The following is a 16845-nucleotide window of genomic DNA, read 5'->3' as shown; positions in this document are numbered from 1 at the left end:
GCCTGCCTGATCTTAGCCTGGGAACACCCCCAGGACTCGGATCCTGGCTCCACATCTTACTAGCTCCTGTGACTCTGGATTTGCTGCTGACCACTCTGTGTCTTGGCTTCCTCTTCTGAAGAATAGGGGCAACGGTGATCAGTTTTACAAGGCTGTTAGGGTTCACACACAGAGATGACTTAGAAAGGTCCCCAGCACATAGTAGGCACTCTGCACTAGATCCAAATAGCACTAGCATTACAGATTTAGTATGCCGTGCTGACTGGTATATCTGATCCCTTTTGTAGCTCCTTCTCCACAAGTCCAACCTTCTCCTGAAGAGTTAAAGAAACTATTGTGTGGCACATGCCTGCAATTTCTGCACACATTCACATGGAGCCTGGGCTACGCAGTGATGGGAATGTCGTGCTGTATGCTGTGAATGTGTGTTGCTCTGATTTGGTTGATAAATAAAATGCTGATTGGCCAGTAGCCAGGCAGGAAGTATAGTATAGGAGGGATAAGCAGAGAGGAGAATTCTGGGATCAGGAAGGCTGAGTCAGGAGTCTCCAGCCAGACACAGAGGAAGCAAGATGTGAAGGCAAAGCTGAGAAAAGGTACCAAGCCACATGGCTAAACATAAATAAGAATTATGGGTTAATTTAAGTGTAAGAGCTAGTCAGCAATAAGCCCGAGCTAATGGCTGAGCAGTTTTAATTAATATAAGCTTCTGAATGATTATTTTATAAGCTGCTGCAGTATCTGTAGGGCTGGGCAGGACCAGAGAAAAATTCAACTACAACACAGTGAGATCTTGCCATGAACAAACAAAGGACATTCACACACACACAGCCCCTCTCTTCTCAGGGTGAGAGTACATAAGCACAAGACCAAGGCTGGCCTCCCTCCTTACTTGTAGCACAGAATGTCTGCCGCCTGCAGTACTGGGTATGTGAGTAGGCCTACTGTCCCATCATGCTTCTGCTTCGCAGCCTTAGTCTGTAGAAACAAGGAGAGGAGAGAAAGAAATCTTATTTGAACCTGATTATATTGCTCAATTAGGAAACCTTTAAAGGAAGCAAAGTGTGATCTGGAGCCACCTGTAATAACATCTATTTCAGTCCCTTTTTAGCAACTCCAGCATCATCTGGCTGCTTATCATGTTCATGCTCCAGGCTCCAGGAGAACTAAGAGGGACTTTTTACCATTTGTATGTTATTTTATTTTTGGAGCTGGGGCAAAGCCCACCCAAGCTTTACCACTGAGTTGCACACATGGTCTCTTGCCCCAGGAGGGATCCTGTATCAACCACCTCTGTTTCACTGAGGACAAAGGGATTTTCTAGATTCTAAATCAGCTAAGTTCAGAAATCATTACAAAATTATATTTCTCAAAGTTAACAGGACTCAACTCTGCCCCTTATCACAAATGTTACTGGGTGAAGTTCATAGAAGATTAATTTAGAGAAGAGTAATTTGTGAAAAGAAACAAAATAACCCAAATTTTGAAAAGCTGCTACCAGGGCAGGCAAAACAGCTCAGTGGTTAAAGGTGCTTGCTGTAAAGCCTGACAATCCAAGTTCTATCCCCAGGACCATATTCTGGAAACAGAAATTTCCAGCAAGTTGTCCTCTGGCCTCCACATGCCACTGCTCACCCTGCTCCCACACAGGATAAATAAAAATGTTAAAAAAAGATTAAAAAATGAAAGCTGTGTTGCATTAAATTTACAGATAAATGTTTACTTATTTATTTACTTACTTACTTACTTACTTACTTACTTACTTACTTACTCATTCAGTGTGTGTGCTCTTGTACCTGTGCATGCTGGCATGACTGAAGGCACATGCCGAAGCTTGCATGTAGAGGTCAGAGGATAACTTTTGAAGAGTCCGTTCTCTCCTTCTGCCGTGGGTTTTAGGAATTGAACCAGGCTAGTGCTGAGTTGTCTTGCTGCCCAATTTGTGGATATATTATCACTATTATCTTTATTTATATTTACTTATATGTGTATGTGTGTGTCTGTGTATGTGCATGCCACATGTGTGTAGGTGCCCACATAGGCCAGAAAGAGGGTGTAGGATCTCCTAAAGTTGGAGTCACAGGCTGCTGTGAGCCACCTAATGTGGGTGCTGGAAGACTCAAGACTCCTGAGCCAATTCTCCAGCCTTGAAGTTTTTATATTAGCATATTGGTCCTTGTAATCACAAAGGAAGTGATGTAGAGAACACTAGTATTTACTAGAGTGCTGTTAATGTGCCATAGATGCTTTACCCATCAACGCTCCAGGTAACCCTGACCTCAGCAACCCTGACCTTCACACAATGCTTCTCCTGTGCTCACTGACCTGATCAGAATTGCCCTTAGCATATCTTCCCAGGATACTGAAATTCTGTCTCAGAGAACTTTTTACCCTTAATTACTAGGTTCAGTCAGAAATTAGTGGTATAGTGTTGTACTAAAACAGCAAAGCCTTGCCTAAAATTAAAGTATGTTAGTGAACCCTATAAAACCTTTGTTTCCAATTGTCGGCATGTGGTCAATCTGCAGCATCGTCGTTAGTGTCTTATTTAATACTGGTTCTTTGAACATCCACAAGACATCAGTTTCTGTTGTAAACAACAGGACAGAAGTTTGTTTTTTCCTAGTTCTGGATGCCAGGAAGTACAGGATTAAAAACAAAGACTAGAGCTAGAAAAGAGACCCCCTTACCACAACCACCTCCAAGACCGATCGGTTGTGCCTTCTTTTGTGTCCTTATTTCCTTGCTATGGGAGAGAGGTGAAGGGGCTTGCTTTAAAACAACAATCCCACTCATGACTGACCCACCCTTCCCATCTGACCACCTCCCAAATTCCCAGCTGCTGGGAGTTGGGCTTCAAGGTGAGGCTTTGGGAGAGAGGCACCCATGCACCCAGACCACGAGGTCCAGGCACTGGCACTGTAGGAGGGCCTCTCTCTGTAGTTTAGGGAATGACTTTTGAGGAAACCAATGGCCCAGAAGATATGCTCAAAAGTAGCTGAAACTAAAATTAGTGTTGACATAGTTAGAGCTATCTACTTCGAGTTATCCAGTAGCAAAAGTAAATGTCAGTAAAGCACTATGAATTATCTAACTTATCTTTCTTAGTGGCACTTCTTACAACAACAGTCTTAATTTTCTTCTGTGGATTTGAACTAGGCTCAACTTGTTTAAATATTAAAAGTGTTATCTCTTCTCCCCACAATGAAAACCTTCTTTCTGGGATGCTTGTTAGTTCCAGTGGAGATGGAAAGTAACATCAGGGAACAGTATTCCAGAGATTCTGATTGTTCATTAATTATAATGCAGTAGGTCACAGTCATCACCAAGTCTATCCAAATATAGATAAAACAAGTAGCAAATAGAGTTCTGAAGGCAGAAGGAGTCTTGGTGAACCCTTTTATATTTTGCTTAACACTGTGATGTAGAGAGGTGAATGATGCTGGTCCAGCCAATAGTGAGTGGCAGAGCAAGGTAACGAGTGAACTCAGGACTCCTAGGTCCTGGCACAGCAACACACAGAAGCCTTCCTTTCCATTAATATGTCCTGGCATTTACCTTCCACTGGTGTAAATGCTGCAATCGAGGCAGTCTGACCATGCAGGTGAGGATCCAACTTAATTGAGTGTGTTCAGACACCTAAGGCGGGGAAATAATGAAGGAGGTCAATATCTTCTTGCACAGAAGCAGAACTATCAGACAAGACGCACTGGCTGAAATAGTTGAGAATGACCCAAGTCAACATTATTAAAAGGAAACAGGTAAAGGGCTGGGCTGTGATTTCTGACATATAGACCCTTCTTCTTCAAGGAGAAGAAGTTATAAAAAACAAAACAAAACTGTGGGAGCCCACAAAGGTTTCCTAGTGAGATCTGAGCTTGCTTTACACAGCAGGGCTGCATTAGGGGATGGCTTGACCACGTGCATGGTCACCAGGTGTTTGAGATGGCCTGCACTTGGCTGTGCTGGGAGGGAGGTCTTTTACTCCACCCCTTGGCATTCCTTTAAAAGCCCTTTAGCAGAGACAGAAGGGGCTGGTGGGTTTTGACCCAGGCCCTCCCAAGGCTATCCTATGTTTCTAACTGTCTCTCCCCTCTATATTTCTATCTACATATTCCTCATTTCTCCCTGCTCAAGAGCACCCCAGGAGAAAAAGTAGGGGTACCACCCCACAAAACAAAAAACCCAAACCAACTAATACAAATACCAGTCTTTTGTTTAAGTCCTTAACATACTTAGCAAGGAGGTAACCATGGATGTTACAGTATCTTCAATATGGATTCCACTACATCTTACGGTATCCATCCCCATGAAATGCCAGGCTTGTCAATAAATTCTCCTCTCCTCTCCTCTCCTCTCCTCTGCTCTCCTCTCTCTCCTCTCCTCTCCTCTCCTCTCCTCTCCTCTCCCTTCCCTCTCCTTTCCCCTCCCCTCCCTCTCCCTCTGCTCTCCTCCCCTTCTTTCTCCTCCCCATTTGAAGTCCTCTCTGACCCTCTTTAAATCCATGAAGATAGCTACACTACTTATCACATAGATGGTAAGGAAAGGCACCTAACTCTAATGAAAAGCTTGACCTGTTCAGATGGGCAGCGATGAGAAAGTGGTTTGGCTGCCTCACCTGTCTTCCAAAGGGGAGTCTTAAAGATCCTAGTTGCTCCCATTCTGACTCCTTCTCCATCTTCCACCTTCATTTCATTTTTTTTTTTGTTTTGTTTTCCTGGCCCCCACCACTAATCAACAAGAAAATAAAAACTCTCCTCAACCTAGTTTGAATCAAGTTTAATCAAGTAAGCAAAACCTGGCAACAATTGGGATGATTCTTGGGTCCAGGCCACATTCTAACTGATGACCTAGAATGTGAGTCCTAAGCATCCCATTTCTGGGCCCTGGGGATTCCGAGTCTATTGATTGTGGCATTCTGTGTCCATATGATTCCCTTAAAATGCAGAGACTCTTGCCAACTCTGCAAAGTGGCCCCAAATGTGTTCTCTGTGGGTTTTGCAAAGGGAAGACAAAGGAATGGGGATGAACTAGCTCAGGCCTGTTTCACTAGCAAGGAACCAACATCTGGAGTAAGACAGTCTCTCTCTTTTTCCCTTCAAGTTAGAGAGAAGGAAGAGTTGTTTTTCACGTGTTTGACAAGGCACTGCTTTTCAAGTTTTGCAAGTGGCTGGGTGGAATCTGTCATCTTTCTTCTAAGAGGCATTTGAGTTTCAGTGAAGGCAATGGCCATGACAGCCCAGCTCGAGAAAGTCGCTGATGGCTGCTGTAAACAGACAGTGATGGGACACAAACAGTAACCAAAGATGTAGCCAATAGGATTTGAGTTGCTTCCAGTCACCAGAGGAAACACATTCCCATTCGAGCACGGCTAACACGCACTAGTTTCTCTAGGCATGAAGAAGACTGAGAGAATCCTTTTTCCTCTTTATTGAATGGAGGAAAGGAATGAAAACACAGCAAGTGACTGCGGGCGACATGTGGAAAGAGGCAAGAAATGCTTTCCCCTCAACGCTGGTTCCAATGCTTAGCCTTGGCAACATGATAAAAAGCCTACAACTGTGTCTCCATGAATGAAAGCATTTTGCTTGGAGTAGCTTTCTGTTTGGCCATATGGAATGAAAATTATTTAATATTCTGCAGAGATTTTGATGTTTCCAAATTAGCATTAAATTAACTCAAATGGATACTAGTAGAGAAAACAGGTAAAAGGTCAAAGGCAATGAACTTTTTGCCATTCATCTTCAATGATTATATGAGAAATAATATGAGAAATAATTGGCACAGTCAAGACAATCACATGGAGAGATACAGATTTCTATTTGGAAAAAACAATCAAATGTGGTAAATACTTAAATATATTATTTTCCTATGTTGGGAAGCCACAAACAAAACAACTACATGATCTGTTTTAGCCACAGACAAACAAAGGTATGGGACAGCGAACCGGTCTATTAACCATCCACAAAAAAGTCTGCAGACATCAACAGAACAAGACACAAGCATTCTTCAGCTACTGCAGTTTGCCTGCCTTGTTCATCCCTATAAAACACAGGCTGGTGCACTGTACGTACTAGGTACTGGCTGCAAGCATGAACTTCAGCAGAAGCTGCAGAAAGAATGGAGTTGCAAACCAACTTGTTGATGCAATTTCAAGTTGAGTAGCTGCAATGGGAGCTGAATTATAGTAGGTGAAGGGTAAGGCTCAGGCAAGATATGAAGATGGACACCCAAGGATGGCAGTGTGGTTTAAAGCTTTGTCTTGAGAACTTGAAGGTCCTGCTGGGGAGCACAGGTACTTTTATACCCTTGACAGAAGCATGGTCCTCTTCTAGGGGGGAAGGCTGTCTCCTTGGATTGTGTAGTTTCAGGAGGAACTTGCAGGAGGTAGGAAGGGGACCCTTGCCTAGCCAGCCAGATCACCTCAGACCCAAGAGCTTTGTCTTTGAATGAGACCTGGGTCTGTATCCTACTTCTGCTATTTAGCTAGGTTATTCTGGGTAAACAGATACTCTAGTATCTAAGTAAGTTCTTTGTACTTCAGTTTCACTACCTATAAAATAAGGTTAACAGCAGTATCGACCTAAGAGTGCTTAGAACAATACCTGCACAAAGTCAGTTACTATTACTATAGATATTAAAAAAATACTGCCTCCCCATTCCACGTAGTCACCTCAGAAGGAGGCCAGTTCTCTTCCTCTCCCTCTTTGCTCTTGTTCTCTGGGAAGCTGCCCTTTCCATGTTCCCTCAAATCACAGACACACTCCCACCTCAGTGACTTTTACTCTTTTCTCTGAAGGAATTCTCTAACGCCTTCACGTTAACTCCTTTCTGCTCAACCATTACCAGATCCCATCCTCGGAAAGAGCAACCTGTTACCCTGAATCACATTGCAGATTGCAGCTGATTCTTTTTTCACATCATTTATCACCTAATATGATGGTTTGAATGAAAATGGCCTCCATAGGCTCATACGGATTAGGACAAGTGGCCTTGTTGGAGAAAGTTTGTCAGTGGGGGGTGGGGGCGCACTTTGAAGTTTCAAAAGACTCTTCCAAGTCCCAGTGTGCTTGTGGATCAAGATGTGAGCTCTCAACTGTTCCTGCCACCATGCCTTTGTTCTACCATCATGGACTCTATCCCTCTGAAAACGTAAACCCAATTAAACACCTTCTTTTATAAGTTGCCTTGGACATGGTGCTTTGTCACAGCAACAGGAAAGCAACTGACACCTTCTAATATAATTTACTGCAGGCTTATGTACTATTGTTATTATTTACTTTGCTAATCCACCAGAAATTAAAGATTTTTATTTGAATTATTCACTGGCACAGCATGAGTACTTAGCACAGCACTTAGGATATATGCATATTCATCAAATATTTGCAAAATTTATGAACAAGATTAAAGGTTAATTAATAGAGAAATGACAAAATAAGCATGCTAATGCAATGACACATATGGCTGTTACAGTTCACTAAGGCATCAATGAGGTAGAGTAACAGGTATGTTTATGAGCAGTTTTCCAATGATGACTGAGGAGGAAAGACTCACTGTGAATGTGGGCAGCATTATCTCAATGATAAAAATGGAACAAGTCAGCCGGGCGGTGGTGGCGCAAGCCTTTAATCCCAGCACTCGGGAGGCAGAGCCAGGTGGATCTCTGTGAGTTCGAGGTCAGCCTGGGCTACCAAGTGAGTTCCAGGAAAGGTGCAAAGCTACACAGAGAAACCCTGTCTCGAAAAACAAAACAAACAAACAAACAAAAATGGAACAAGTGGAGTACTCACATTGTCCTTTATGCTTCCAGACCCACCAAGATGTGAGCAAGAAGCCTCATGTCCCAGCTGTCCCGGCTGCAAACCATCCTGCCACCATGCTTTCCCAGCTACGATGCACCATACTCTTAAACTGTGAGCCATACTAATCCCTTCCTTCCTTAAGTTGCTTCTTTTCAAGCATTTGGTCACAGCAACAAGGAATGGACTGAATGCAGTGGTGTAATGACATTCTGCACAATAGAAGAGACCAGCTAGATTTGACTCTCCACACGGACCATGGAAATACACTGTTCTGCCAGGTATGGTGGTGCACGCCTTTAATTCCAGCTCTTGGGAGGCAGAGGCAGCAAGATCTCTGGGAGTTCCAGGCTAGACAATGCTACAGAGTGAGACCCGGTCACAAACAACTTTTCCAAATCCAAATCACTCCAGGCCAAAAACACATATGACTCTGTGAAAAAAGAAAACTGTGAAAGGTATTACAATATATTACTTTTGTAAAAGTCTTTAAGCCACAAAACCAAAAAGCATTAAATATTCCCAATGAAATTATAGGTACAAAAATATGAGCTTGTGGGAAAATTAAGTATCAATCATGAGCTACACTGATCACATGAAGCTCAAGACTGTGGTTGTCTATGGTGAAAGGAAAAGGATGTGAAGGGGAGAGATGAAAGGGCTGTACAAGGGAAGGACTTAAAAAAAGTTCAACTTTATCTACAATTGTAAAAGTTTATGGGGCTGGAAAGATGAAGCACTGGCTGCTTGCTCTTCCAGGGGACCTGGGTTCAATTCCCAGGACCCACATGGTGACTAAAATTCATCTGTAACTCTAGTTCTAGGAAATTCTACATCTTCTTCTGGCACCAGACACACAAGTGGTACCCAGACACATGCAGGCTAAGTACACATACACATAAAATAGTTTATGAGGTGTGTGTGTGTGTGTGTGTGTGTGTGTGTGTGAAAGAGAGACAGACAGACAGAGACAGAGAGACAGAGACAGAGACTGTGGAAACCAGAGAGGCTGACACTGGGTATCTTTCTTCTATTGTTTCTTTTTTGAGACAGGGTCTCTCACTGAATCTGGAACTCACTGGTTTGGCTAGCCTGACTGGTCAGTGAGCCCTTGTATGGGTCCATCTGTGAGTGACAAGGACCTGAATCTGGGTCCTCAAGCTTATAGGGTAGGCATCCTACCAAATCATCTCACCAGCCTCATAATCTATAATTTACAAACTAAAAGGAGCTGAAAGGAACTATGAGAAGATATTAACAACATTCATCATTGTGCTGAGAATGTGAATGTTCCTTATGTCATTATCTATATTTTGCTGTATTTTTAAAATAAAAAAAAATAGCACAGGGAAGCTGATTCCAAGCATATGTACTTGCTAGATATCAATCATACTTAGTCAATCACCCAGTTCAGTGATTCCTGGGTCAGATCTCCAACACACCCTCAGGGTCCCTCAGGATTCCCTATTTCCCACGCAAAAGTTACCTTCCCACGAATCAGGTCCTGGACATTTCAGTTAGGACACTTGGAAGACTATTCTGACTCACAAATTCCCATTTATTGCTTCCTCTCGGAAACGTGCAATTTCATGCTGAGTTATTTTTATTAGACTCTTATCATCCCCATGACAAATCCCTTTAACAAGAACCTTGTTTGGAGATCTGATTTTAATTAAAAGAACGCTGTATCAGTGATACACTCTGACTCTCCTCAATTGGATTGCCTCCTGTCAGTCTGCCAGTGACTATTGGTCTGTACATATCATGAGTTCACTCACTTTTTCCTTGTCCAATATTTCCCAAGCTAAACATGCTGATTCTATCTGCCTGCTTCTAACTCAAAAGTCACCTCCATCTTAGTCCTGTGGCTTATTGTGTACATATGTTCCTCTGTGCATACTTTTTCTTAATCTGAAGGATTTTGTTTATCAGCTTTTACAGGACAAACTGGGTAACAAATTGCTCTTGAATTTAAGTGCCTTGCAGACATTATCTCTTATTTACATGCTGATGCCTAGAGATTATCCTTAACTTTGTATCTTTTCATTTCAGAGTCTAACCTGAAGGAGTAGTCTCCTCTCTGGAACTCCCCATTCTCATGTCAGAGGAAAAAAACCAAAAAAAACAAAAAAAAAAGACAAGAGAGCCAGGGCAAGTGCCCTGCAATGCTGCAAGATTCTTGGGATAAAGACAGGGGATCAAAGCTCGACATCACACACAGGTGGTCAAGAGAGGAAGCAAGGCTTAAGTGGCTGCAAAACAACCATAAAAAACAAGATCCAGCCATATGCTGTCAATAGGAACCTGAGGAAACACATATGCTAACAGTGAGAGATTTTCCATACAGACAACAACCTAAGGTGGCTTTGCTTATGTCTGACAAAACAGCCTTCAAGCACCACTCTTGCTTGGACAAGGTGTGCACTCGGCTCCCCACTCACCAGTGGCTAAGGCAAATCAGATGACAGTCCCACTTCAAGGAAAAACAGAGGGCGTGGCTTGTGACAGCATTTCTGCTTTCCAGTGAAAATCTCAATTTTAGGAGACATGTACCCTTCATTCCCCAATACTTAAAGCTCCCTTGAAGAGGTCTGTGATGAAATTAACAACATGGCTCTTTAATACTGTAAATAAAATGTGCAGAAATTCCTAGGTTTTGTATAACTCAGTCTTAAGTTTGAAAAATAAAACTTAAAAAGCACTTTAGAGATAATAAAGAATAGTTCTCCAATGTTAAGCCAGCCAGGAATTACTGAAAACACACATGAGAACTCAACCACAGGAAAACAAGGGCTTTTTTTCTATGGCTGTATTAGCTACTCGTCTTGTTCCTGTGACAAAACACCCTGGAAGAGCAATTTAAGGAAAGGCTTATTTTGGCTCTAGGTTCTAGGGTATCACAGCTGGGAAGATGTGGCAAAAGGAAGCGGGCCACACTGAATCCAGTCGGGATGCTGAATGCAATGAACGCCTGTGTTCAGCTGCGTTCCTCCTTTTCTTAGGCTCAGGACCACAGCACATGGAATGGTACTACTCACACTCAGAATGGGTCTCCCCACTTCAATCAACCCAATTAAAAAGACAAACCACACACACTGAGAAAAGTTAGCACATAACAAAGGGTTAGTATTCAGAAGATGTAAAAGACTTCTTCAAATCAATAAGAAAATACAATTTAAAAAATGCACCAAAAAAGAAATACAAATCACAGATGAAAACAGAAGGGTTAAGAGAAAAAAAAAATTAACTTCAATCAGAAATGTAAATTACAGCAAGACAGCACAGTTTATAATGAAAAGGAAAACCATCTAACAACACTAATATTGCTGAGGACGTAGAACAACACAAAGAGTGTCCGGGGTGGGAATGTAAATTAGAATCAGTGTGGTGAGCGATCTGGCCGCATGAGTAAGGCTCACAGAGCATGCATCCTCATAATGCTACTCTTGGTACACGCACTTAGAATCTCCCAGTGCCAAGAGGGCTCAGAGGTAAGGGCACTTGCCACCAAACTTGACTGTTGAGTTCGATTCCTAGGACCCACATGGTGCAAGGAGAGAGCCAACTCCTGCCAGTCATCCTCTGACCTCCACATGCAGGTCACGGTGTGTGCACGGTCCCCCTCCCACACAAATAAATAAACATTAAAAAAAAACCTTCCTCAAGTGACACAAAGGACATTTTTAAGCAGGACCACAGCACTGTTGTCTGTAGTTCAAAAAAAAAAAATTGCAAAAAAAGTCTAAATATTCTTGCCAAGAGACATGGGTAAATAGATTGTGGCAGAGCTAGGAGACTATAAAACAATAAAAAAATTGAACAAATCTCAGAAGTGAAACAAGGGCCAGAATAATAGATGCAGAAAGATATGCAGCAGGATACCATTCACATAGTTTGAAAATGTGCAAAGAAATAATACAGATTATTTATGGCCATATCACATGCAATAAAAATATAGACACATATGTGGGAATGATAAATATCAAATAGATATTGGGGCCGCCTCTAGGGAGTCAGAGCATGGAATGGAATTTGAGTGAGATAAAAAGTTCCTGTTATATTTGCAATGTTTTATTTTGAAAATAAAAACCTATATGAAAGAAATTAATATTTCAAAAGACAGCCATTTATCTTCATACTTTTTGGAGTGGTTGAAACATTTCTTTAATATCTAATAGTCTTGGATATCTAAAATATTCCTTGCAATGAAAAAGTAAGCAAAAAGTTTCTGAACATATTTTATTAAAGAAGATAAAAAAGACAGCCATTAGCTGGATGGCCATCTGTTAATCCACTTTATACAAAACCTTTGCGACATCAAGGAGCCTGGGGGCAACAACAGGCACACAATGGCTGGTGACAGAAAGTTAGATTTTGCCAAATGTGATACATCATTTTCTTTAAACCCTATCATGGACATTAAAAAGGTTTCAGAAAATAATAGTTATGTATCAATTAATTATGCCACAAATAAGAAGAAGTGACAGTAACATTCAGGCCAATGAAAGAGCATCTACTTTTCTACTCTTGCCCTGAGTGTGACGGAATACCTCTTCCTGTAGACACGCCTGTTCTGGTGACCATTCAAGCTATGGCCTGTTCTGAAGCTGTCCTGTTCCTTCTCATCAAGTCAGACAGAGCCAGATGTAGACCAGAAAGGGGCACCCGTGGTTCAGGTGAGAACTTTGTAGAGAAGAAAACACATGCAGAGTCTGGATATATAATAATTTCTTCAACTTATGGTTTATTCCATAGGCCCAGAGTCTCATCTCCCCCAGGAACTCTAGAGGTATTGCCAATTTTACAAATACGTTACAAAAGCCCGTTAGTCTACACAGATGTTTGTTCCTTTTCTATTACACACTCCTTGTTGGTAGCTAACAACCTGGAGAGTTCCACAATCATGAGTACATGTTCAAATGTGCTTGCAAAAGACCAGGGTACATAGAGCTCATGGGGACTCTGCATCATTTTAGGATCTGGCTTTCTATTTCTCAGGACAGAGAGAGGGAATCAGGTATAACTTTGTGTGCATAGTCTAGGCCAAGATCCATCTAGCCAGTTCCTTTGGCCTTCGTTCAGAAACTGATTCCCCCATAGTACCTTTTAATTTATTATTATTATTGATTTTCGTTTCCTGGGAAACAAAATAGAACTCTAATTGGAGAAAGAGGCTACATTCCAAAGCTTCAGATTCCATCTTGCTCCCCTGACTTTTCCTGGACTGTTCTGGACCTTCAGTAAGTTGATATCTGATACCTCAAGCCCTCCTTTTGTCCTGACCTCTGCTGGGAGTCAGCGCCGAAGGCTGAGTCTTTTGGTTTTTATCTTCCATCTGCGGGGTGATTATAATGCAGGGGAAGTGTTAAGGAGAGATGTGGAGACCTGTCCCTCACAGACATCTGCAAGACTCAGACTGGATCTGTGCTCAGCTCAGCCAAAAACAAAGGACAGTGGCTTTGGCTTTGAGATGGAGACCTCTGCCAAATACACACATAGGTGTTCTCTCCCACCTCACCCCTCTCTCAACCAAAATACGCTTGTGAGCGTATTAATGTGCACATACACACTCATGTACACACTTTTGGATGAGGAGGTCTGAAAACTCCCCACATATGGCAAACATATTTAGGAGAAGCACTATGACTATAGGCCAGTGGGAGAGGAAGAAAAAGAAAATAATGGGGAAAATCTTCAATATGCCTAAACTGTTCCAGTCAGGCTGCTGAGAAAGAATGCAAAGGATTGCAGATGAAAATTATTGTTAAAATCAGCATTATAACACAGCCAAATTCCTTTGCCATTTTAAATGATTACTAGGGCTTTTTCTAATGTACAATCAGGGCACATGGGAAAATCATCGTTTAACCCAATGGCTATACCCAAGAACACCTTATATGGTAGGAAAAAATATTCTTACATAACTCACAATTTCAAAAACTATTAATTCTATTTGTGAATAACTGTATGGAGTTATCAGGTATACATGATCTTAACTGGCCTCAGTTCCCAAATCTTGATAATTATTTAATAAATTTATGTCATCTCTGTTATATATTTATCAACCAAATGCTCACATGCTACAAAACTGCCAAAATAAAGGAATCAATAGCAGAGAAAAAAAAACATTCAATAATGTAGATAAATGATCTGTATATTACCTGTCTCCTATATTAGGACCTGATTTATCAAAATGTCTCAAAATTAAAAATGAAAAATTTTTTTTCATTATGTGCTTCTAAAAGTCATTGATGAAAGTTAAGCAGATCATGAACACAAAATAAACTGGTGCTAAGTTTCCGTCACCCTGGTAGTGTGGCAGCAAGGCTAGCTTGCTGTCCTCTGGGGCCTCGAGTTGGAAGTCTTAGCTAAATTAAGGTAGAGCTTGGCCTCAGGGCAGGCAAAAGGCTCCCTTCACATCTAGTAGAAAGAGGCCTGCAGCTACCACACAGGGGGTGGACTGACACTCTGTGAGGTGAATCTCCCACTGGCCCTTGGCCTAAAGCTTCTGGGGAAAGAGCACAGGGAGGGTCAGCAGGCACGGGCAGGGGAGGGTCCTGCCCCATCGCTTTATAAACACGACCACACACTCTTCTCGCAGATCTAACAAGATGACTCTTTTCTGTCCTCACTTACTTTAGACTTCACAGGTTCATTGCCTCATATCTCTTTAACTGCTACTTTTAAAAAGTCAAAAGATTACACATGTTGGCAAAGTGTGAGAAAAGGAACCTCCTGCCAATGATGGTGGGCATGGAAAGCACAGCCATCTTGGAAAAGGGTGTGGAGTTACCTAAAGGAGATCAAATAAAACACCCACATGATCCTACATTGGGTCCGTACTTCAAGACTGCGAAATCAGTATGTCAGAGGTATCTGCCTTCCTGTGCTTATTACAGCATCTTTCACAAGCTGCAGTCTCACAAGTCAACAAACTTGCTTAGATGTCCATCAACAGACTAATAAACAGCTACTACTGAATACTATTCTGTCTTTAAAAATAAGGAATACTGTCATTTGCAACAATAAAGTGGGAGGGTATATGCTAAGCAGAATAATCCAGGTATAGAAGGATAAATGCCTGTGGATCAAATATAGGACGGAAAGACACTGAACTCAGAAGGAGGAAGTAGAGTGGTAGTTATCAGGGGGCGGTGGAGGGAGAATGGGGAGATGCCAGTCAAAGAGTACAGGCTGCAAAAGGACAGTTAGACATGAAGGATAACTTCAAGAGACCTATGATGGGGTGGGGGGTGAGACGGCTCGGTAAAGGCATTCAGCATACAAGCCTTACAGCCTGAGTTCCATCCCCAGAACCCACAATGCAAGGAGAGATTTGACGGCACACTCCAAAACAAACCCAAACTAAAGACCCAACATGTGGACCTGGGTAGATCACTCAAAAATAATTTTGAGACTAGATGGCAATGTGTATTTGTCATCAACTTCATTAGGTATAATGACAACATGGTGTTTATATACAACATTTTCTTAAGTTATAGAAAGACACACTGAAATAGTTAAGGACAGAAATGCTATTGTATGTAATATTTACGTTATTTCACTAAAAACAATGCTGGTGAGGCAAATGAGAAACTGTTAACGGTGTGAGAGTACAGCACACTGCCCTGTTCTAACAAATGTCTCAATGTTTTCTTTGTGAATATGAAAAAAGGAGAAGGAGCCTGGGCTATCTAGTCCATCTGCAGAGTTGGAACAATTTGACTAAGTTAAAACAGAAGGGAATGGCCAAGACCAGGTATGTCTGTGGCTACAGACACACCTGAGAAACTTTCATATTGGTTTTGAGGGAAGAAGTGTGGAATGTAGAGAAGATGAGTGTGTTCCTCAAAGTTGACAGTCAAACTATCAAGACAGAGCTGAAGTCAAGGATGGCAGCAGAGAAACCTGGCAAGTTAGAGGATGGAAGCTGAGGGGCAGGCAGACCCCACTCTGCATCATTCACCTCTCCCTGACCCAGAACACCAGACACCTGGGGACCAACGAGTTCCAGGGGCAGCATCCAAGAGAAGGTGAGTGTTCTTATCCCTCATCTATGAGACAGTTACACAAAGTCTCTTACACTATGAGTTACTCTTTCTTAAGTTTTATAGGCTAAAGAAAATATCTCGACGATTGCACATTTTATATGCTTATAGAGGTCACTGCCAAAAGTCTGTTATAAAGAAAGCAATATTTATAACATGCTAATGAGATATTAAAATATTATCATATGGAAATTATCTTTGGAGAAATGAACCTAAAGCACAGTTGTTGAATGTGGCTTTAAAATAGCCATTAATTTAAAGATTACTTAAAAAAGCAACTTGGCAAGAGGTTATTTTGGGGAGATTAGACATATTCACCTCTAAGAAATATGGAAATAGGAACTCATGTCTGAGAATGCAATTTTTAGAAATAACATCAAATAAGGATCGAAGGAGAGCTGTATCAAAACCAGTTTAGAGGGAATGAAGCTGACGTGCTTGGCATTAGGTGACTCAAAAGGTGGTTTGAGGATGAGCAGCTCTGCAGTGCCCGAGGCAGGTGCAAGGGCTGGAATAAGCGGGAGTCTTGAACTACAAGCATCACAGTCCTTCAGAAAGAAGGTGAAGTGCTTCCAAGGCAGGATGACTGACAAGGCGAGAGGACTAGGGACCAGCAGCCTCAAGCGAATAAGACTAGGGCAGGAGAGCTGACTCAGTGGCTAAGAGCACTGTCTGCTCTTGCAGAGGACAAAGCTTCAGTTTCCAGCAACCATGCAGCAGCTCACAACATCTGTAACTCCAGCTCCAGGGGATCTAGTCCCCTCTTCTAGCCTCCATGGCCACTGCATGCACATGGTACACATATACGTGCAGACAAAACACCCATATACAGAAAATAAAAATAAATAAATCTTTTTAAAAAGTAAAACTATAGGATAAAGATGGCATAATAAATGTGTGTAAGTATTTGATAAGCAGGTTTGTGGGAGATACAGCTGATTTATTGCTGCTTTTTAGAAAGCAGAAGTTAATAAATGCATGGAAATTATCAAGAAGTC

At 41.8% G+C, this 16845-nt stretch overlaps 1 protein-coding gene across 3 annotated transcripts in view; it reads right to left on the bottom strand.

Moving 5' to 3' along the window:
- Wars2 (tryptophanyl tRNA synthetase 2, mitochondrial) overlaps positions 1 to 16845 on the bottom strand; it is an 82010-nt gene that overhangs the window by 10516 nt on the left and 54649 nt on the right. For 2 of the 3 annotated variants that reach the window (XM_028877278.2, XM_037206929.1), the window contains 2 exons: positions 3559 to 3639; positions 893 to 978 (listed from right to left, as the gene is read on the bottom strand). In XM_028877278.2, coding sequence (XP_028733111.1) covers positions 893 to 978; positions 3559 to 3639 — 167 coding nt within the window. The remainder of the gene's footprint in view (positions 1 to 892; positions 979 to 3558; positions 3640 to 16845) is intronic. The other variant, XM_028877280.2, reaches the window with a different exon arrangement.

This window comes from Peromyscus leucopus, chromosome 6, assembly GCF_004664715.2.
Source record: "Peromyscus leucopus breed LL Stock chromosome 6, UCI_PerLeu_2.1, whole genome shotgun sequence".
NCBI classification, from domain to species: Eukaryota; Metazoa; Chordata; class Mammalia; order Rodentia; family Cricetidae; genus Peromyscus; species Peromyscus leucopus.
The sequence above is the reverse complement of the archived record's forward strand: the minus strand, read 5'-3'. Positions and strand labels throughout refer to the sequence as shown.